Raw genomic sequence first — 23,394 nt, forward strand, 5'->3', positions numbered from 1 at the left:
GTTGTTATCAGGTCCTCTCCATGTCTCGGCGCAAGCTTTTCAGCCCTCGTTTTAAGAGATCAAATCCCACGAAATCGCTTGGATATGTCGCTGCACATTTATCCTTCGACGTTTCCCCGATAATGAAGAGGAGTATCCGAGGGGGGGAAAACTTGAAGAGGTAAAACTACCAGCAAATATTTACGGTAGCCTGTGCCCTCTTTTTTTTTTCTTCTTTCATACTTGTTATATGTTCATCCTTGCATGAAACTTGGCGTTAATTTGTTGTGCCTTCTCGCCCACGGCGGCGGCAGATTATAGATAGATAGGTCGGTTTGTGTTAACATCTAACAAAACGGTGTGTGTGTGTGTGTGTGTGTGTGAAAATCCAAAGAGGCTGTGTATCATTTCCTAATATAATATGGAAAACGAGAGCGGAGCTGAAGCTGAGAAATGGGAGCTAAAGAAACTAGCGATACATAATTGAGAAGCAGTGATGAAGGGGCTACTCTCCCAGCAGTCGTGTTAACTTGTATTCCCCCCTGAACATCTTTTTCCCCCTCCAGGGCTCACTATTTTTCCTCATTGGAGATATTTGATAGTTAACGGTGATAAAGAGGTCATGCCATCATTGCACAGCGCAACACAGGACGTTAATAATTTCGCTGGCAGACGTGGGGCGAGCAGAAAACCTACTTTTTAGCTTGACGGAACATTTATTTATCGCCCTCAATTTAACGTCACGTAGTTTAAATGTTGGAAATCGGGAGAATTACGGCTCCTCTCGGGGAAATCGTGAAAAGGGAGGAAGATAAGAGACGAGGGAAAAGGCGATAGCTCAGACACACTTAGCCTGCAGGAGTCTTGAATATGCTACCTGGAATTTATGAAAAATTAAATGTGTTTCACTTTAAATCGGCGCTACAGCCTTTGCAGGTTTTTATGCAAACAAATGATAGATTTAACAAACAGCCAATTAAAGTCTAAAATGATCCAAATCACTTTCAAGTGTAACCAACTGTTTCAAGGAGGAATCTAAGTAAAGGTGGGCCGGTGTTTAGCGCTTTGCAAATGAGGTTAAATAATTATCTAATTTAATTACTACTCAGCCAGTTTACGCCTGTTATAGTGCATTTATAACTTAATAAAACCACGTCGCCGCGGTTGGGTCTTTAAGTTCAGATATTATGCGTGTTGGAGGTAAATGATATCAATTCATCACTGAAGGCACCTTAAGAGGCGGGTCAATTGAGTGAAGTGACAGATCATACAGCCAGTACCGTGCCTCTTAGAGTGAGCTCATACATAAAGATTGACATGTGCTTTATCAAACCAGAAATCGGATCTTGTCTTTACAGCCAATATTGAAGTTGCTAGGGAGGGCACATTAGTGTAGGTAAGGTTTAATGAGACTCCATTGGATTGTAATCAGCGTCATGTCGGATTCATGTAAACTACAACATTGTAACAAAATGGCGACTGTTTAGGTGACATCAGTAATGCTGGCAACACTGTCATTTATCTGCTCAACTCAGCGGAACACAACTCTGGGTTTGTTACGCAGTTATTGCCGGTTTCTTCCTCCGTTTAACGGCTCGGCGGTGCTTTGCGGACGTGACTCTAGCGTTTGATAACGGCAGCTGTCAGGAAAAGTGAGCGTTGACTGTAGAGCTGTCATTAAACCTCGCGCTGGATCGGTTCGTCGTTGCGGACGTCGAGCTGTCAAAAGTCGCGTGCGGACAGCTAACGGTTAAACTTTACGTGCGATTTACTCTATCTTTTTTTTTTTTTTTTTTTGCCTTTGTTTTGTTTTTGTGTAATAGACTAACAAATGTTGCGGTGACATGTTGGAAATTACGTGCCACAGAAATAAATGTTAACTTTATATGTCGGGAAGGAATCTGAAACCGAAAATATTTATCCGTCGAGGAGACTGTTTATACTTTTCCAGAACTCGGTAGAAGTTTCTACCTGCCACATTGTGAAAACTTATTACTTTTACAAAACAGCCTCTTTTGAAATGGACATCTGGTTTGGTGTGTGGATTATACTGTCAGACTATGGATTAAGTCTAATTTCTTTAGCAGCCATGACAGCTCCTGCATCTGTTTTTATCCATCTGTTTCTCATGTTTTAGCACATCTTAAAAGTCCTGCATTCCTCAGGCTTAGCCTTTATATCCACTATGCTTTAACCTAGTTTAAAGAATTCTAATAAGGAGACATAACCAACTATTACTAGAGAGTTTGCATCTTTAAAAAAAATGCATTTGACCAATTTGTTTTTTCTCTTTTTCCTTTTAGATTTGATCTGGGATTGAATAAATAAAGCTCCAGGTCAGCTGGTAACTACCATTGTGGAATTTACTAGTGCCAACTTTCAAGTTCAGTGTCAGATACCTAGGATTGAGAAGAAATATGTGGATGCTGGCGTGGAACGTAATTTTTTGACCTTATTAAGGATGTGGATGTACCCAGTGTTCAGCAGCAGAAAGGGGGAACCTGTATGGATCACATTTTTGTGTGTCTAATTATTCAACCATGGTAAAACTTGCAAACCCTCTGTACACGGAGTGGATTCTTGAAGCAATACAGAAAATCAAAAGGCAAAAGCAGAGGCCCTCAGAGGAGAGAATTTGTCATGCAGTGGCCACATCGCATGGACTGGACAAGAAGACCGTCCTTGAGCAGTTGGAATTAAGTGTTCATGATGGCTCTATTCTCAAGGTTACAAATAAAGGGAGCGCCTCCTACAAGGACCCAGGAAATCCCGGGAGAGTTGGATCAATCCCGCCTGCAAACGTGTCTGTGCCATCAAAGGAATCTATATGGAATTCAAGCGATCTGCGCCATATTGATTGGAATAAAATACTTAAGAGGGCCATTGAGGGCCTGGATGATACCCATGGCTCTTCACTAAAAAACATCGAGAGGTATCTGAGGAACCAGGATGACCTCTCAGTCATTGTTGATAACCCTGCTTTCCGGCAGAGGTTACGGCTGGCGGCCAAGCGGTCAGTTAACAACGGCAGGTTGTTAAAAAATGGCCCGCGGTACAAGCTCAGCCATGGCAGTGCGGACGGAAGGGGCTCCAGGTGTCCAAGTACTTCCCCCTTGGTCCTGTCATCAGTGACACTCCTCCCCCATGAGCGAGACCAGGTATACACACCTTGGCCTCTGCATTCTCACTGCTTCACGTCATGGTGATTCCTATGTCACCCTGACCTTTGCTGTGTTTTATATTAGCCCAAAGGGAGACATCCAGATGACCACAGTAGTGAAATTCCTGCCAAAATAGGCTGGTTATTAATGTGTTACTGATTTCCACCTTCTTACCCAGCCTTAGCATGTCCTAAAGGCTTGTTTAGCAAGAACTAAGTACATTTCTGGAACTTTAACAGTGGAATTTCCATGATATCACTAACAAGGAGGAAGAGGGAAAGTTAAGGCCACCACTGAGAGGAATTTTCTTGATAGGACTTTTACAACTGTGGTCTTAATCTTTGGGATTCTGTCTTGGCAGGTCAGACTCAACGCCATCTAGAGTGTGTCCCTTTGAGGCTGTGTTTCTGTTGGTCTCCATAATAAGAGAGCTTGGATAATCAGAAAGTCATGCTGACAGTGTGTGGTAGGCAGTCTGCTGTAGGCTTCCCACAGGTTATGTAACCCTAGCCTAATGACCTTAAGGGATGTGGCTGGCTGTCTTGTGAGTTGAAAAGCATTAGTGAACAGAATTGGGATATCTTATTGGTAATTTGCAAGGTCATGAGCATATACTGGTCCACACAAATACGACTGAGCAATGGGATTTGAAGTATGTGTGGTAGGACAGAATATTCTCAGACTGCATGCAGCTGTTATGACCTTTGTGCAAACTGAGAGGCCCCAGAGAGGAAATAAAACCATATAAACAAACTTCCAGGTTGCATTGTTTCCGCTGCTTTGGCACCTCAGGGGTGGTTTATAGTTTACAAAGACTGTGTCTCTGTTTCTAATACTTAGCTATCATGCACACTTCAGATAAATGTGTGTGGAATGACAGCATTGTTGTAGTTGCTTTGCAATTTTAAAATGCACTGTCTTTTAAAAGGAACGGAAGAGTGTGTCATGGAAAATAGTTTTCATTGTGTGGCCCTGAAGTGCAGCGTACAGTCATCTAGATAGTTAGTTGTGAAGGCTTTTTGCAGTTTGTGTTTTGAAGCTTATCAAGGTGAAGTGTGGTCTAGTATAGTAATAGTTTATGCACAAGTTGTGCAGCTGAAGTGGCGAGCAGCATCAGGCTGTAGAGATGTCACCCTGCTCCCCACCAGTTTCACAGTGAATAATCAGAAAGCGACACCTTGATACTGCAGCCACAACTGTGACAGTGTCTGTGGTCAGGCCAACAGTGAAACTGAGAACTGTTTAGAGACACAGTGTCCTGCGATGGTTCTCATAGCTGAGGAAGGCCTGCTGTTTTCCATTTGGAACATTTCAACCTATTGCTCCCGGCCTGATGACATCACCTAGCCCAGTCCAGGTTTACCGTTCACTTCAAAGGATGAGACATCTCTGCCTGTTCAGTTGTTGAAGCACAACGAGTGTTGAGAATAAGAGATACTTCGAGGGTAAAAAAAAAAAAAAGAAAAAAAAAGAGCAGTCTTGGTTTAGAGTTTATTAGATTCTGAAGAGACTCTGGCAGGAACAAAGGCAAGGAATGAGAGTTTTTTTTTCCTGCTGTGTTATGCAACCACTTGAGCTCTCTCTCTCTCTCTCTCTCTCTCTCTCTCTCTCTCTCTCTCTCTCTCTACCAGCAGTGTTCTAATAGGACCCCACCCCCTCACTCAGGACAGCCTGCTCTTTTGAAGCAGCATAATTTCCTGTAATGTACTTAATTTAGAATCCCCAAGTAAATCATCAGCATCTCTTCAGCTGTGTTTGTTTCTCTATTTTCACGTTTTTTTTTTTCTTCTGTGCAGATTGCAAATTGCTATTGGTTTTAATCACCAGGCCTAAGAATATTTCTGATGGAAATTAATTCTCCAGTTCCTGGATTAGACTTCATAGCTCAGTCAGTGGAGACCATGTTATGAAGTGAAGACTTACACTTGCCTATCAGCTCTTAGCATTTCATCAGCAATATGCACAGGCTGCACATTAGCACTGATGTCTTATTAATTTCAGGCTCTTTGCTTGAATTTTCTCATTTGTATCTATAATTCTCTTGCAGAAATCATATTTGTGATTTTTGTTAGCCCAAAATCATAGTTTTGAGACTCGTGTGAACATTGTTTACACAGTGATCTCAGTTTGCTTCTTCAGGCTACATAATAAAAATGACACACATGTACTTTCTGTACTTAAACAAGAATTAAGTACTGACAACACTGAGGCCTTGTTTTCAAATGCCTTTGGCTGCATCTTTTAGCAGTGATGACATAGAATGGTTTGTGAACAAGGACAAATGCTGATATTTCTCTGTCTGTCTCTGCTCTCAGTGAATGTGATTTGAACTTTAATGAGTCTTTAATTGACAGACTTTGTGCGGTTCAGTTAACAAAACACTGGGGTTATATGTAGGGCTGCAACTAGTGGTTATTTTCGTTATTGATTAATGATATTGATTAGTCTACGAAATGCCAGAAAGTAATGAAATATGCATATTACAGGTTCTACAAACTCATCATTTTATCTTCAAATAACTTGATTTGTCAGACCAACAGTCCAAAATCACAAGATACTCAGTTTATAGTGATATAAAAGAGAGAAACATCACATCCAAAAGCTGAAACCAGTGAATGTTTGGCATTTTAGCTTGGTAAATGACCTAAACTGTTAGTCAGTTCTCAAATTTGTTGGCAGTTAACTTTTTGCTGATCATCTAATTGTTTCATTGTCTGGTTATGTGCATTTGGAATATACTTATAAGCAGGAGTGTTCAACAAAACTGATCGGCAGCTGCAGGCCTGACTTATATCTGAGCTAAATGTGTTTTATTTTTCTTCCATAACGTGAGACATCTGAGCTACAGTGTTAAATCCGAGAGGTATAGTCTCATCACACAGTAGCATTTTGGTGTATTTATGTCCATAATCACAGCTGTGTGAGCAGCAGTCAGCTCCTAGTGCTAGCGCCCGCTTTCAAATATTGACCTGGCAGGTCGGAAAATAGAGTAATCATTGATGTGGCAGTAAACTGCTTCCCCTCACCGTAACAACTAATTGATAGAGCAGCTAGGACCAATGACCAAATTCACAGTGTATCCTTGCTGCATTTTCCCCTGAGGTTCATTTGGATGGTGTGACAGACTGAAAGGATGCTCTTGTCTTGTGTTTTATGGATGGATGAAAAAAACAAACAAACAAAAAAACAAAAAAAACAAACAACATCTCCCTTAATTCAGCTGTTAGTCAGGAGGAGCTCAGAACCAGTAGAGATTTAGAGGTTGCAAATTTGGTTTAGGTCAGGATGATGATCTGCGTCATAGAAACCAGGAACTAATTACAGGCATCCCCAGAGTGCCCTTCAAAGCTCCGGTCAATTGACGAGCCCTTAGTGTGTAAACTGATGATGAGGTGGCTTATTTATGTTCACACCCTGTGAGCGTTATTTTCCGTTAAGCAATTCTTTTTAAACAGGAAAGGAGGCAGCAGCTTGTTTGATGCTCCCCCAGAGGCTTGTGTATATGATCTGATATTTAAAGGAACACCTTATGAAAGCAATGATGCATCAATCTGAGTGTAGTTTTAGTTATGTTTTCCGCTTTGGTTTTGACTGGCTGCTGGGTGAAGAGATGACACCAAGTCTCTCCCAGTTTCCTCTGCAAAGTCAGCCTCTCTTCATTCTGAGTGATCAATGAGGAAATCCTCTTAAACCTTGAGCTCATATTTTACTTCTGAACTTTTCCGTAAGCCCTTAAATGAGTGTTTGTTCTGAGACTTGCAACATTTACAGTGGATCATGGCAGTAACAATGAGAGCATGTTTTATTATTGAGGTAATTTGATTACATGCTGGTTAATCCTTTCAGACTGGAGTGCAAGCTTTAAGAATTGGATTAAGCCCTTAAACTATGATTACTAAGATCACTTACCCATTCAGATGTAATGGATAAAGGAGGCGGATCTCAAACGCAGCATATCTCTGAGGATGAGATTCATTTATTATTCATTTCTAGTCTGTGAGAACTGAACTCTTTTTTTTTCATTCTCTGAGCTTATGCTTCCACTTCATATTTTTGTGGCTGTTTCATTAAATCCACACACTGGTTTTATCCTCTTGCCTTAACCAGCAATATGTCTACAGTGATCTCAAAAATTCTGACAAGATAAAATGTCCGAAAACAAACACAGCCTGTGCCCATTTCTAGTTTTTAAACAGTTTGTCTCTGTTTGTGTTCCCACCCAGCTCCGGGTTGACCCTATCCCAATATGCAGTTTCTGTCTTGGAACGAAAGAGTCAAATCGGGACAAGCGGCCAGAAGAGCTGCTGTCCTGTGCAGACTGTGGGAGCAGTGGTAAGTCGCCTTGTGTAACGCTTCAGTTATTGGATGTTCTCACCAGCCAGAACAAACTATAGACTGGATTGTTAGTATCTTAGCACAGCTCAAATGCAAGAGTGTAAATTCTGTATATATGAGGACTAGGGCTGGGCGATAAAGTTAAAATCATCAAGATATTCAACATACATCATCATATATATATATATATATATATAATATAATATAGGAATTCTCATGGTATATTTTAAAACTTGTTTTTAACTTAATTTTTCTTTGAATCATTAATTTGGACATGTTTACATTATGAAAACATAAATTATTGTTATATCAATGTCAAGCTATGAAAAGACGAGTATAATATGCAATCAATGCCCAGTCCTAATGAGTAATTTTCCTTTTTGAAATATTATCAGGTAGAGGTAGATGATTTTCTATCAACTTGTCTATTACAGCAATTTTATATCACAGACATATATAATTATTTTCTTGCTTTAGTGTTATAGCATGATAAAGGGAATTTTCTGGAAGTTCAGCGGTCCAAATATTTGTATAACTTTGTTGAAAATGTCTCTTTTTTTCTCTGAAACACCTAAAAAAAATCATGGCACTTAATCACATTGATGCACAAATCCTAGAAATTCAATATTTTTACAAAGCAGTCCTGCTCATTGATTTGCTGCGTTGTCTGCAATCACACAATACAACCATAGATATTAAAGCTACCTTAGTATAAAGGTTGGAGAAAAATATGTGATTGTTGAATGATTTCTGTTACCTCACAATATAGAGAATATCATCATATCACCCAACCCTGGCGGCATCAGTCCTCAACATCGGTTAGGCAGATGTCACATTCTTGCTTCACATTTTTCACTTGACTTTAAGGGATTTATTGGAAGAACAATGTTTGAATTGAGTGGCTGAAGGGATCCAAATTGCTTGCAACCCTCAGTGGGCTCAAGAAGGGCAGATGCTCCATAAGTGGCCATTAGAATCTGAAATCATTTTCGCTCAATTCAGATTCTTCTTACAGCGCGCACCAGGCACAGCGGATCAAAGATCAACCCTTTTCCTGCTGCAGATTGGTGGCATTTCCTTTACTGTTCTTTTGTTCCAGACACAAACTGCTAACCCCCCATAAAATTACCTCTGCCAGGGAGTCATTTATGTTTGAACAATTATTTTAAATGCCGTAAGGAATTGTTCTCCTGGTGACATTTTTATAGCTCAAATTTGACTAAGTAGCGTCGAGGTGGTTTTCATTAACCGCTCGTAGTGTACACAAATTGTGCTCTCACTGTAAAACAGCTGTTTTACAACCATGAGAGGGAGCAGGGTGAGGGAGAAGGCAAGCTTTTACATGACTTTCATGGATCGGCTTCCATTAGAATGAGTGCTGCTACTGTTTCTGCCTCATTAAGATCAAATTATCTGTAATTAGCGGCTCAGATGTTTGATCATACTGTTTTTAGACACAACTTGTGGCGGGAGGGAAAGAGTGTTGCGGACATACAGGCCCACCATTGTTTTTGATGATGTAATATGTTAATATTTAACCGTACTGTGTGAATAAATGGAAAGTCTTGTCTTTAGCTCTGTGACACAGTCAGTGCTGGTAAAAAATTTGTCATGCTAAAATGCATTTTTGATTGCATCTGAAGGGCATCCATCATGTCTGAAGTTTTCCCCCGAATTAACCTCAAATGTGAAGAGATTACGGTGGCAGTGCATTGAATGCAAAACCTGCAGCTCCTGTCGAATACAGGGGAAAAATGCTGTAAGTATAATGTTGCATGCATCTTAACACACACCATTTTCACTGTTGTTGGCTTGGAGGTAGATCCCATTTTGTGCATCCCTGAGGATTTGTTGGTTTTCCCTCAGATTTGTACAGCCTCTCTTGTGCCCAATTGGGCTTATTTTTCCAAAAGACTTTAAATGACAGGAGGGTGTTGCATGTATGCAACAGGGACATCCCTTACACACGCCTGCTGTTCCCTTTCAGGATGAGATGCTATTCTGCGATTCATGTGATCGGGGCTTTCACATGGAATGCTGCGACCCGCCGCTTTCAAGAATGCCAAAAGGTGAGGTGTTTACACTGTCTGGCTTCTCTGTTTCCCTCTCTGCTGTCAATTCAAAGCCTTTTCTTCACAGACGGCCGTTTGGGGCTGTCACTCAGCACACAGAGAGGACGCGGTGGCTTATTAGGAGATTTGCATGCATATCAAATTATTCCAGCATCCCCGGGGAGATTTGCTATCTCTGGATTACAGTACTGACCCTACAGCGAGGCTTGTAATGATGGCGCACGTACTGTAGTAGGACATTTGGCAGGCAATTCATACAAGTCACATAGCTTTGCTCAACAAGCTGACACGAAGTCTATTTCTCTGGACAGAGAATTGACCCAATGTTTTTCTTATGGATTTTCACTTTGTGCTGAGTAATTGATTGTCATTGTGAGCTGGTGGGATTCTCGCCAGTTCTCGGTATTAAAGGAGATGTTTCAAATGAATGTACTGTATGTCCTTTGAATTGATGAACCCACCCAAACGATACTGTCTGTGTTTGGACACCCTCCAGGAACCTGGATCTGCCAAGTGTGCAGGCCGAAGGAGAATGGGAAGAAACTGCTGCACCAGAAAGCCGATCAGATCAAACGTCGATATGCAAAGCCAATCGGAAGGCCCAGAAATAAGCTCAAACAAAGAATGTAAGTGTGCAGCAATCTGTGAAAGAGAAACTGCTCTTGAAAATAGCTCACCGCGTTAATTGCTGAGATCTCACACCAGCAGCGCTGAAAAGAAGTTCAGCGGGGCCAGAAAGACCATTTTCAAAACAAACCCTCAGGCTGGCCTGACAGTAAAATTATTACCCAAACTGTCTGCGGCAAACATCCATCACAGTTTACAGGCTGACTATGAGGTTCATCTTTGACCTTCTTGTTGTTATGTGGGATGTTGTGTATTTCCAGATCTGAGCAATTAATTTGGTGAGCACAATGTTATCATAACAGATAAAAACGACAGTCAAAACTGCCAAAATAAGACCTACACTGTAATAAACTGGAATTTTCCTTTACAGAAAAAAAGAACTCTTCAAGCTAATAATAAGTGAATACAGGAAACAGTGATATCTTCCCTTCTAATCATAATTAAGCTAGTGTTATGCTTTCCACATATGCTTGTCCGCAAGGGAGTATAGCTGAGGCCTTAATTGGTTTTCATTGACTCCAGTACAACTCAACTTCACAGAGTTGTTTTGGATGAAAAATGTGTTGATTGCTCCCAAAAAACACTTCTTTTCCATGCAGAAATAAAAAAATAACTTCCAGAGATCTGGTTTACAGTGCTCAGCCGTCAAAGATGTACTCAGATACTTTACTTGAGTAAAAGTAGCAATGCCACATTGTTAAAATGCTGTGTTAAATTTCTGTTTTGTTTTTTTTTTCTGAAGTAAAAGCTTAAGTAAAGGTGGTCATATGTAATCAGTCATAACATTGTTTATATCAGTGATGCTTTAAAGTGTAAGCAGCACTTTAATGTTGCAGCTGGTTTCAGCTAAGTTTAACAGAATTAGGTTAATTTATAGCATTGAATCCTATTTTAGAAGTACTAGTCAAGTAGACGAATAATAAAGAAGCCTCAAAATTGTACTTACGTACAGCACTTAAGTAAATGTGAGATGTGACCTTCTGTAACGCACTTTCTTGTTCTTGTCTTCACAGCTCTGTAACCAGCGGTGACGGCTGCGTGGTAGCACTTGGAGGAAGGGGGTCACCTGGTAGGGGTCAAAAGATTACCGTCTGTTCCACACCTTCATCTGGTCATGCTGCATCTGTGAAGGACGCCAGAGACAGATTGGCTGTTGCAGACCCCTGTTGTGCGGTCGACGCCACCCAATTCACCACTTCCACCCCCACCACCACTCTCCCCCTCACGCCCACCTCCACCCCAGCTACACTCACCGTTAACAAGAAAACCAAAGGGCTTATCGATGGGCTTTCCAAATTCTTTACCCCCTCCCCCGTGGGCCGTCGCTCGCGAGCTGTAGCCGTAGAGTCGCCCGCCAAACAGTTAAGCTCTAGAGACAAGGGTCCACCCAAACTGTCCAGGCCACCAGAGCTGTTTGCCTTTGCTGCAGACGTCTCCCAAAAGATAACCCCCTCGTCCTCTGCACTTCCTCCCGCTCCCACGTTGCCGGGATTTAGCCCGCCCTCGCAGGTGTCCAGCAGCTCCACCTCTGCTAACTCGCCCCAGAGCTCTTCCAGCCAGTCTAGTGTTCCTTCCCTGAGTAGTCTCTGCAATAGCAGCCAACTTAAGGGACTGTTTGACGGACTTTCTCACATTTATACTACTCAGGGACAGTCGCGGAAAAAGAGACTACCTTGCTATGCGCCACCTAAGCGCATGCACCATAAGCAGGATTCACCTCATGCGTCCAAAACAGGGCCCCAGCGCCTTGGAAAGAATGAGTTTACTAAAAATAGGTTACACTCCACATCTGCTGGGCTGGGCCGACCCAGAGGACACCCATTTAAGATGGTCAGTCGTTTCAAACGTAACTCCTTCCTTAAAAAGCACAGGACACTAGGCAGGCTGAGGTATAAAGTGAGCCCTCAGAAGGGAGCCCCCTCACCAGGAAAGGGAGACTTGACAGACGGAAGAATTAAGCCTGAGAATAATCATGGTAAGCAAGGCTCGAAACTCCAGCCAAGACCTGCGTCTCCACACCTTTAAGTTTCTTCTTCATTTTTTTAAAGCTTAACACTCGCAGTTATTTTTTTTCCAGACTAGAGCTAATCTTTTCTTTGAGAGGACACCCTCAACATTCTAACAGACTACTAATCTTCTGCCTAATTTGAATTCTTTTAGTTTCTTAACCCAGTTTCGTTGCGTTTTGACTTGGCTGCGGAGTTTACGTGGCTTCCATCCTCTCGCCCGTTGGCTTTTGTCATAGTGCATGGCCCACTAACTCCCTCATGTTGCTCCTTGCTCTGTTCTTGACCCTCTGCAGTAGTGCACACATTGTGATCACTACCTAGTAGAGGCTGTAGTCACATCAGCGCTCTTCCTCATCCCACCCTCACTCTTGAAATCACTGTCTCCACTCAACCTCACTTCCAGCGGTCATTAGACACATACAACCCAATGATTCACCCACCCAAGTTGACTCAGAGCTGACATGATGATTATAGCCAGAAGTGCAGTAACCCTTACATTTCACTGTCTCCAGGAGTGAAGTCACAGTTTTAAAAAAAATAACACGTAGGAAAAACAAAAGGATATATGTTTCAAGCAGTTCCAAACAATATACTGCACAAACACTACTTACCCCGGCAGCACATTTCCATAAATATGTTAATGACACATCACTTCCACTTGTAATGGGTTTTTGTTTTGGTAGTTAAGTCATGGTGTTGATGTCTTTCATAAAATTACTGCCTGCTTTCCAACATCAGTTGCTTTTCATGTCGACACTCGCTCCCTTCACTGCATCTGCTTCTTAATTCATGGGAAACTGTCTTGGTGGATGACTAAGCACATGAAAGCGGTTACGCAATTAGAGTGATTTAGTTTCACTTCATTACATTAGGGATTTTCACATAAACATGCAAAGATGATACATTATGAAATTCCTCAGAGACATGGCCTGAAACAGCAGTACTCACAGTATAAGCACATTTGCATAGAATGCATTTATGAAATTATTCAGCCACAGCTGCTTCAAACAGGCCGGTGCTGATGTGCTGTCTGATGTGTTGATGTTGTGTTATTGTGCCTGTTAACAGGCCACAACGGGGAGCTGCGCGTGAAGCAGGAGGCTCAAATGGACTTTGCGGCCATGTCCAGAGACCATGTCACAGAGGAGGACATTGAGACGTTCACGCGTGTCCAGGAACTCGCCGCACAGGTGAGGAAACTCTCTAAACACTCTTCAACATCAACTGGAGTTTAAGGCTTGACCAAGAAGTTTGCAATAAAACCAAGAAGAGAGAGAAAAGAAATTACTCAAGTATTTAATTTTAAAGTAAGTTTTTTTTATTTTGATTTAGTGCATCTTTTATTTTCATATAAGAACTATGAACCACAATCCTGATTTGACAATTTATAGTAGAAATATATGGACGGGTGGTAAGAGACAACATTAAATTATCTGGGTCACTGCAATTATATATTTGCATTTGTTAAATCATTTTCACAGAGAACTGGGTCTCTGATGAACACAGACTCTGTGCGATGCCCTGCCGTTATTGAATTTGGGAAGTATGAGATTCAAACCTGGTACTCGTCGCCTTACCCTCCTGAATATTCAAGGTAATGTTGACTTTACACGACAATTAATGCCGGTTTCTTTGTACCTGGAGTTGCCTTTTATTTCAGTGTCCTTTTAAAAAAAAAAAAAAAAAAAAAAAAAAAAACCTCATGCTGAAGTACCAATCGCAGTTCTCCCTGTTTTTGTTCACCAGATTACAAAAGCTTTATCTGTGCGAGTTCTGTCTGAAGTACATGAGAAGCAAAAACATTCTCCAGAGACACACAAAGAAGTGTGGCTGGTTCCACCCACCAGCCAATGAAATCTACAGAAAGGACGACCTTTCTGTATTTGAGGTCAGCTTCCCTTTACAGCAATAAAGCAATAACCGTATGCTGCATGAGATTCCATTGAATGGGTTCTGGGAGGAGGAGGGAAAAAATGGGAACTGTTTGAACAGTGTCCTCTTGCTCTTTTTATTCCGTGTTTAGGTTGATGGAAATGTCAGCAAACTATTCTGCCAAAACCTCTGCCTGCTAGCCAAGCTTTTCCTGGATCACAAGACCTTGTATTATGATGTGGAGCCTTTCCTCTTCTACATACTTACAAAGAATGATGAGAAAGGCTGTCATCTTGTGGGCTATTTCTCCAAGGTAAGAATTACAGAGTGATTATATGGGAAATGAAGGAATACCGCACATAATTTTTGAATAGCGATACTGATACAGAGAGACCTGTCCAATTTTGTAACGTGGATTTAGTTTTAGTCACAGCAGTGCTTAAATAATGAGTCAATCAATCGATTAGTCATACAAAAATGCCAAACATTCACTGGTTCCAGCTTCTCAAATGTGAGACTTTGCTGCTTGTGTCTGATTTACATCACTTTAAACTGAATATCATTAGGTTTTCATTTATAAACTAAACAATTAATGGAATTCCAGTTTAACTGACAAAAAGACAGTTGTTTTGTTGTTTTTGTTGTTGTAGCCATGATTCAGCACAGTGATACTTTTCAGCGAAAGCTCATCACCCTGTGTGTGTGTGGCGTGCATGTGCATGTGCACAGCGTTAGACAAGGACAATGGCAGGTGCAGTAAATTGCCAGCTTCAGCAGAGCTCTGACATACTTGATCTGTTTCTCCTTCCCTCAGGAAAAGCTTTGCCAGCAGAAGTACAATGTCTCCTGCATAATGATCATGCCTCAGTACCAAAGGCAAGGATTTGGAAGGTTCCTTATTGATTTCAGTAAGTTCCTTAATGCTTTTCTAGACTGCTGGACTGAGTTTTTCTTTTTCTTTTTTTTTTTTCCATTGGTCTTTACAAACAATTTTTAGATTAAAGGGTGAATTTGTTGCTCGTGGCAAGGTGCTGTTATTTGGTTAAGGCTTTGAAGTGGCCTAATCAAGAGCATTTATGTTCACTGCTTAGGCAATCACAGAAGATTAGGAGTGAGAAACATTACTTTCTGGCTGCATACATTATTTCATGGCCAGTCGTATTTCACCTAAGCATCGTTTGAAGATCTCTCTTTTTTTTTTTTTTTTTTAATAGAAAATGCCCCCAATTCTCTCTCCTTGGCTTGTGATGAGGTGTAGATGCTGCTTTTATGTTTTAGTCCAGTACATTCAGCACATACAATATTTAAAGCCTTGCGGTCCACTTACGAAAACAGTTGCTGCCTTGAGTGGGTTTCTGTGTTTAGGCAGGCAGTTTTCTGTCATTATAGGTGTTTTATTATTTTCAAGAGTTGTCTCTTTGCTGAGTTTGTGTGTGGTGAAGAGAAAGAAAAGGAGCGAGTGCAGGGAGGGGCGGGCGGTAATGGAGCATTTGATTTCCTGTTCACTTTGGGAGCCATTGAGACACAGAGATGCGAGAGGATCTGTGATATTGAGAGTGTGCTGATAACAAAGACAGGGATTAAGGGAGATTGAACACAGCTGAGTTCTGAGCTCTTTGAAGGCTTTATTGGAAAATGTAGCTTTGGAGCTGGAAGTTGTTTAGATTAAGATTTTCTGTAATATTGGACTGTATTAGAGGAACACTTTGTCTCAGGTAGCTGTGAGAGCAGAGCATTAGTCGGTGCCTGTGTAAAAATGTTCTCTTTCAAATCATAATTCAAAGGAAACGGAGTAGCTCTTTTGTTTTGGTTTATTAACGATAATATACTTGTAAAATGACACAGAACGAAATATTACTTTTTTTCAATTAACTTACTTGAATGTTCATCGCTAAGTGTATGTTATCACAGGCTCCTCTTTTTAGCTTTTGTAATGAATATTGTTATGATTACTGGAATATTATGTGTTCACTGTTTGGTGATTAGATTTGCTTGTTTGGTTCTCGGTAGTGGGTGCACATTAAAAGGCATTAATTAATTTCATGCCGCTCATAATGGATGACCCTTGACAGGGCTGCTATAAAACTAATTACACACTGATACATATTAGTATTAGGTTTTTTTCTTGTTCATTATCTCTCCTAAGTGCAGTCTCTTGTGAGCCATGACACCCAGCTGCTTCTCTGTTTCACTCTGTCGCCTTGTTTCCTCTTTACTCCCCTCTTTCAACCTCCTTTGTTGCCCTTGCCAGCATGTATCATAGCTTCTGACAAAGGTTGAAGCAGAGGAAAACTGATTGCCTCGCCTCCCTTTATACTATTTGAAGGTGAAATCCTAAACAGGGTTCAGTGTCACATCCTTACATGAATATGCAATCCATAAGGGAAGGGAGTGGGGGATTGAATTGCAATCTGAAATAACCCAGCAGCAGCCTCTAGCTTGACTAAAGCATTTTGTTTTTGTTTGAATTGTGTCTTTTTAGGTTACCTTCTCACCAGGCAAGAAGGACAAGCCGGCTCCCCGGAGAAGCCGCTGTCAGATCTGGGTCGCTTATCCTACCTGGCATATTGGAAAAGTGTCATACTGGAGTACCTTTATAAGCACCCAGATAAACACATCAGTGTTAAAGGAATAAGCAGGGCCACTGGGATGTGTCCACATGACATAGCCGCTACTCTCCAGCAGCTCGGCATGATTGACAGACAGGATGGCAGGTCAGTTTCCAAGCCGCAGTCTCCTTCAGCCTGTGCTGCCGCTTCTGTATGCTGTCTGACTTATCCAGGCCAGCGGGTATTTTTAACAGCGTATCCATTAATGCCGCTGAATATTGACAGAAGTAAGTCAGGTTAAGCACCCCCAAGGACATGGAGCACCTGCTGTCCCAAAGAGCTCGTCTTTGTGCTTGTATTTAACCACACATCACCTTCTGTCTACCTTCTCTTCTACCCTGGCTTATTCTTTTGCGGAGATGAACTCATGGGCTTTTCTCACTGTGACCTAGGATTGTGTTGATCAGAAGAGAGCGATTGATTCAGCGGCACATGGAGAGACTGAGGGCTAACCCACGTCAGAATGAGGTGGACCCCGACGCCTTGCGCTGGACACCTTCCACGAGCCTGAACGCTGTCCTGTCTGAGGAGGAGAGGGAGGCAGAGATGGATGTATGTTTCCTAGTTCAATCAGCAGACGCTAGTTATTTGGTTACACATGCCTGCAACGCTGTTATTGAATGTTTGTTTGATTAAGTGTGGAGTTCAAATAGAGGGCATGAATGGGGAAGGCAGTCTCACTGTCAGCAGGAATCTAATGTTGTGCAAAATTGCCCTAAATCAGTTCACTACATAATTGATAGTGCTGAATATTCCATGAAATGCAATCTTTCCACGGTTGCTTAACGGAAATGTTTCCTCCATGACGGGCAGACATCCAATCAGTGCACTACTCTTATTATCAGGAGAAACCTGCAGTGATTCATTTGTCATGATGTTAATTCCAATCTCTTGTTTTCCCATTAGCCTCATTGCTCAGATGTTGGAGCCGAGCGTGCGCCTTTCCCAGAGATAATGCGTCTTGTCTGTTTAATTACCAGGCTGAGCGGCTGAAGGAGCAGGCCAGTTGCTGGGAGAAGGAGGAGAGAGAGGGCTACATGATGACTCACGGTAGCAGGCAACCTCTCACAAAGGTCCACTGCAAGGTTCCGTACAGGACCTATGAACGCCGCCCTGCAACGTCCTGGACCAGGCGCATCCAGCAGTCGGAGGAAGTTAGCGATGACGAAGCTGATGATGACGACGACGATGACGACGATGACTCCGATGGCTCACCACCCATCCTGACAAAAGCCCATGCGATGCTTGCAGCCAAGAGAAAGGTGACTTTTGCTGTTTGTTGATGTGAATCATGCTTCTTTTGCATCACCACAAGTGAGCCTTTTTTCCCCCTTGTGGTATTATCTCCTTGATTATCTGTATTTTTGTTCTAGGACAAAGTGGAATTGAATGTATATCATTAGATATTTTCCTTCATTAGGGACCGTGTTGTGTACTCTGGTGAGATGGAAAGGTTTGATAAATATTCATGAATTCATTGGAGGGTTCAGCGGCTTCCTCATGTCATCTGGAGCCTCCCTGTGTGCCTGCAGCTGTAGATAATAGATTGTGTTTTCACTGCTGGTGTCGAGACTGTGCAGGCTAAACCTTGTACTATTGTCAATGGTCATGGTTAATTTACTGCCCTCCTCTGTGCTTCTCACATCAGGTCTGTCTATATGGCACTGCCCCCTTGTGCTTGAGATAATATTACAGCCAGCTGCATGATGTCAGGGAGACCGTAACAGCAAAAACAGTATGGAAACCAGAAAAGAATGACAGTGGCTGTTGGAGTTTATTTAGTGCATTAGTTATAGTATTGATTTCACATACTTCTTGTGAAGGATTTCGGAGAGAAGAGCGGTTAAATCATAGGCAGCCGGTGGGAAACAACTGGAGAATGTAAAATATAGACTGTGGTTTCTGCTTACTCTGCCTGTCTCATTTGTGGTTTTCCACACCAGGCTGCATTGCTCAAACATTTAGTCTCACAGTGTGGTTTTAACATTTTACATTTAGCACAAAAGCCTGAATGAATTTCTGCTATATCCTCGTGGAGGTCATCCACCTAGTGCCCTAGTTTTCAGTATGCAAAACTTCTTTGATGAGGTATTATTGTGTTTTTATTGTTTGTTCTTGTATTCGTGTTTCAGAGAACCGTTGTGCTCAAGAAGAGAGGGCGTAAAAGAAAGAGAATAAACAGCAGTGTGACAACAGAAACCATCTCTGAGACCACCGAGGTGCTGAACGAGCCCTTCGACAACTCAGAGGATGAGCGTCCTATGCCCCTGCTGGAGCGCACCTGCAGAGTGGGCGAGATGGAGGAAGAAGAGGAGGAGGAGGAGGAACAGGAGGACAAGCAACCGATTATACCAATGAAACGGCGGAGAGGTCGCCCAAGGCTAGAGAAAAATGCACAGAAAGACAATCTTGAACACTGGAATGAAGGTATTTGCATCTTGGCTGCAATAAAAATGTTCATTATTAAATTACATTATAACCACTATTATTGTACTGTATAATTTCTCCTAAAATAGTGGTATAGTAGACAGGTTCTATCTCTCTAACTGCTTTTTGTTGTTTGATCTGTAGGAGCTGACGTCCTCTGTAAGAGACCCGGCAGACCCCGTCCAGTGAAACGGAAGAAAGGCTGGCCCAAAGGAGTAAAACGTGGCCCTCCTAAATGGAGGTTAAAGAATGAACGAAAGATGGGCTTCAAGCTCAACCTTTACACACCCCCTGAAACCCCTATGGAAGCGGAGCAGCACCACATCCAGACTGAAGAAGCGAAAGGTGAACCAGACCGGGATATTGTCAGTGCAGACGAGAGCAGCAAGGCAGGCAGAGGCTCGGCTAGTCCAGATATAACGTCAGAGAGGCTCCCCTCTGAGCCCCCAAGTCCCGCTGACCATGGCTCCCAGAAGTCGAGTTCCCCTGAGGTATCCCCTGTAGCCTCTCCTGTTTGCTCACCTGCCGCCTCTCCTGGCGCTGTTTCCCCCAGGCCTGAGGACAGAGCTGATTCCCCAGAACCTCCTGAAGATGACCAACAAGAGAGTGAACCAGAGCAGGAGTTCCCAGCCAAAGATGTGGAACACGGCACAGAGGGTGCTGTATCACTGGAGAATGACAATGAGGAGGACGACGAGGAGGACGAGCAGAGAACTCAAATAGAGGATCAGGATGCAGATGATGAAGATGACAGTCACAGCAAGACGGCAGAACCCGAGAGCAGCAAAGCAGAGTTGGAACAGAGTTCGAAAGAAATAGCCAAATGCACCCCAACTTTTTTAGATCCAAAAGAAGACAATGACTCTGAGTTGAGTCAGCAGGTTTCTACAGTACCATGTAGTGAGGAGGAACCAGCTACCACAGCAGAAAGCGTCCAGGAGGCAGTGACAGACACAACAGTAGCAACACCACCACCTGAAGCGGTAGCAGTGGCTTCAGTAGCAGCCGTGGACTCTGATAACCCCGCAGACTCTGAGTCAGAGGAAGAGAGCACGCCCAGTCCATGTCCGGATCACCCACCTCCTCAGCCTGCAGAGAGGCAAACACTCAGTCCTGTGCTGAGGGAGGATCCCCCAATCTGCACAGAGATTGACTCAGAGACAGCCCAAGCTGTTCAGTCCCTGACGCAGGAGACTGAGCGGGAAACTGTTTTCCAAGACTGCGTGGAGAGCCAGGAGCCCTGCAGGAGCCTGCAGACCTACGCCCATGTGGCCCAGAGCCCCCAGCTCACCTCACTGGATGACTGCCCCCAGTCAGACCACAGCAGTCCCCTATCCTCCGCGCAGTCCCATCCCAGCCAGTCGGTACGCTCTGTTAACAGCCCGGCTGTCTCCATCCTGGAGAGCGGCTACACTCAGATCAGCCCTGACCACAGTGCCATCTCGGTGCCCTCGCTCCACAACCTGGAGACAAGCCCCATGATGGATGTGCCGTCCGTGTCCGATCACTCGCAGCAGGTGGTGGACAGTGGCTTCAGCGATCTGGGCAGCATCGAGAGCACCACAGAGAACTACGAGAACCCCAGTAGCTACGACTCCACCATGGGGGGCAGCATCTGTGGGGCAGGCCCCTCCCAGAACAGCTGCTCCTATGGCAGCATCCCCCCCAGTGGCCTGGCCCAGAGCAGCTGTGCCGTGAGCCAGCAAATGGCCGCCGTCAACCCCGGCAGCTGCGGCATGATTCAGCAGAACAGCCTGAGCTCACCGCCGCACTGCAACGTCAAGTCGCCGCAGGGCTGCGTGGTGGTGGAGAGGCCTCCCAGCAACAGCCAGCACAGCCAGCACAGTCAACACAGCCAGCGCAGCCAGCACAGCCAGCACAGTCAACACAACTCCCACAGCAGGCACGGCCCACACAATCAGCACAGCCAACACAATCAGCACGGTCCACACAATCAGCTAAGCCAGCACAGTCAACACAATCCCCACAACCAGCATAGTCACCATCACAGTCACCACCTGCAGCACAATCAGCTCAGCCAGCACAATCAGCACCCTCAGCATAGTCTTCACAATCAACACGGCCAGCACAGCCAGCAGCAGCCCATGGCACAGTGCGCCATACCCACCAATTTCACCACCACCATGCAACTGGCAGACATCCCTGAATCTGGCAACCCAAACTTCGCCCTCTACGAGAGGATCAACCACCAGGGGGAGTATAGCAACGGGCCGTACCCTCAGTCGTCTGGCCTCAGTCTGGCCAAACTGCAGCAGTTCACCAACACGTTCATAGACCACCCTCACTCGCTGCCTTTCAACCACTCGGCCTCACACCCCATAACATCTTATGCAAACACCTCTTCTCTATCATCGCAGCACTCCAGCCTGGTCTCTTTGTCCCAAACCCCTCATCGAGTCCCCAACCCACAGGTGCAGGCCACCATGACCCCTCCCCCAAATCTCAGCTCCCCACCGCCTATGATGCTGCAGCGCAACATGGGCATCTCACCCTCGCAGCGGATCCAGCCCCAAATGGCCTCCAAGAGTCACATCTCCGCACGCTCCAAGTCAGCCCCGCTGTCGCACCACCAGCAGCAGATGTACGCCCGACCGCCACAGACTGTGGCCATGCAGGCGCCATCCAGGACGCTGGCCGCCATGCCACGCATGAACATGAGCGTGAACATCATGCCAGCGCCAGCCTACAATGTCAACTCCATGAACATGCCCTCCCTCAATGCCATGAATGGCTACAGCATGAGCCAGCCCATGATGAACAGTGGCTACCATGGCAACCATGCCTATATGAACCAGTCACCCCAGTACTCTATGCAGATGGGCATGATGGGAACACAGCCATACCCCCAGCAGCCCATGCAGGCTCCACCACATGGCAACATGGTGTACACTCCAGCTGGTCACCATGGTTACATGAACACGGGCATGTCCAAGCAGTCCCTGAAAGGGCCTTTCATCAGGCGGTAACTCTCCGCAGATCTGAGCTGGTTCTTCTCATGTGCATTTGGCTGTGTAAAGATGCACTGATCTGGCCTTGGTTTCTTTTCTTTCTTTTCTTTTTTTTTTTTTTTTTGGTGTACTTTTGTTATTATTACTTATAAACCAGCAGCAGCACTTGGAAAGAATGCAAAAATTTTCATCAGTGAGTAAACTTTGAAGCTAATGTTAAAAAGTATTTTTGTTCCTCCAGATGGGAAGCCTTACATCATTACGATGAAAATCTATTTAATTAGTGTTAGTGTCTCTGATGTGTCTTTTAGAGCAGGCGGGTTCAGAGCTCAGAGGTAGAGATTTCATCAGTGGTCTTGCAGTCGTGTAGCAGCCTCAAATGAAGCCATTTAATGTGCCTGCTACAAGTGGAGTTAGTGGCTGTTTGAACCTGTTCAGTGTACCTGTCTAACAGTGCTGACAATTAGTTTGTACTATACTCATGCCTTTGTATATTTAAATTATTGTACTTATTTTGTAAAGTGACAACTAGCATGCTTCAGTCTGTTAGTGACAGTGCATTGAGTAGTACTGTACAAGTGTTGTGCTTAATAGCAAGCCATTTTAAAGATATCTGGCCTTTATTAGGTTTCCCTTCTTAGGGAGAAAGATGAAACTATATTTTGTTAATTCTAATAATGTAAAAAAAATGTAAACTTAGTCCTGTTTTCTGTTCGGTTTGAGAGGTTTTATTGCTATGTATGTATAATTCTGAAGTCTTTTGTAACAGATCTCCTTGAGGCAGCTTTCTGTTTAATAAAGCAGACTGATTTCTGTCAAAATAACAAAGCATATCTCAGTGTTTGTACCCTGAAAATTCTAAAACATTTCAAAATGTCCAGAAGTGTGGCAGAATTTAAAAGAACTAAATGATTATAACGATGAATAACAATAAAGAAAATATAAATTTAGTCCAAAGTTGATATTTTACATAATGCCTTTAAAGCTACGTTTTCATTCCATCTGTAGATTTGTTTTCTATCTTTATAAAATGTTGGATTTATATTTTACCGAAGTGTAGAAGAATAGAGCCTGTGAATAGACCAAACTAAGCTAATGGATTGCATGTAAAACGCAACTTGTACCTGTGTTTTTGTTTATATTGCTCTTTTGTAGCCTTTGTACCTGTACAGAGTTGCTGGTAAGAACAGGGGGGAAATACCTGGCTATGTGCACAAAAATCGGACAGAATGACATTCTTGTATTTATGACTTTTCTCCTTTTGTCAGTCACTTAAAATGCTGTACATTTTAGCATAAGAATAAATTATGATTGACCATGTACTTGATTGTTCT

At 43.3% G+C, this 23,394-nt stretch overlaps 1 protein-coding gene across 5 annotated transcripts; it reads left to right on the forward strand.

Annotated features, from left to right (window-relative positions):
- Positions 1-23,382, forward strand: kat6b (K(lysine) acetyltransferase 6B). Of its 5 annotated transcripts, none has more exons than XM_041029562.1 (17): positions 1-185; positions 2,283-3,137; positions 7,364-7,472; positions 9,119-9,234; positions 9,463-9,544; positions 10,044-10,173; positions 11,188-12,149; positions 13,252-13,373; positions 13,665-13,777; positions 13,930-14,071; positions 14,207-14,368; positions 14,870-14,963; positions 16,538-16,769; positions 17,057-17,216; positions 17,645-17,926; positions 18,797-19,091; positions 19,236-23,382. In XM_041029562.1, exons 2-17 carry the CDS (start codon positions 2,520-2,522, stop codon positions 22,076-22,078), a joined length of 6,462 nt encoding a protein of 2,153 aa, XP_040885496.1. In that variant the 5' UTR covers positions 1-185; positions 2,283-2,519; the 3' UTR covers positions 22,079-23,382. The 5 variants fall into 5 exon arrangements, with proteins under 5 accessions (XP_040885496.1, XP_040885494.1, XP_040885498.1 ...); XM_041029560.1 differs by having other exon boundaries at positions 1-160; XM_041029564.1 differs by having other exon boundaries at positions 2-160; positions 11,188-11,243.
- The last annotated feature ends 12 nt before the right edge of the window (positions 23,383-23,394 follow it).

This window comes from Toxotes jaculatrix, chromosome 21, assembly GCF_017976425.1.
Source record: "Toxotes jaculatrix isolate fToxJac2 chromosome 21, fToxJac2.pri, whole genome shotgun sequence".
In the NCBI taxonomy this organism is placed as follows: domain Eukaryota; kingdom Metazoa; phylum Chordata; class Actinopteri; family Toxotidae; genus Toxotes; species Toxotes jaculatrix.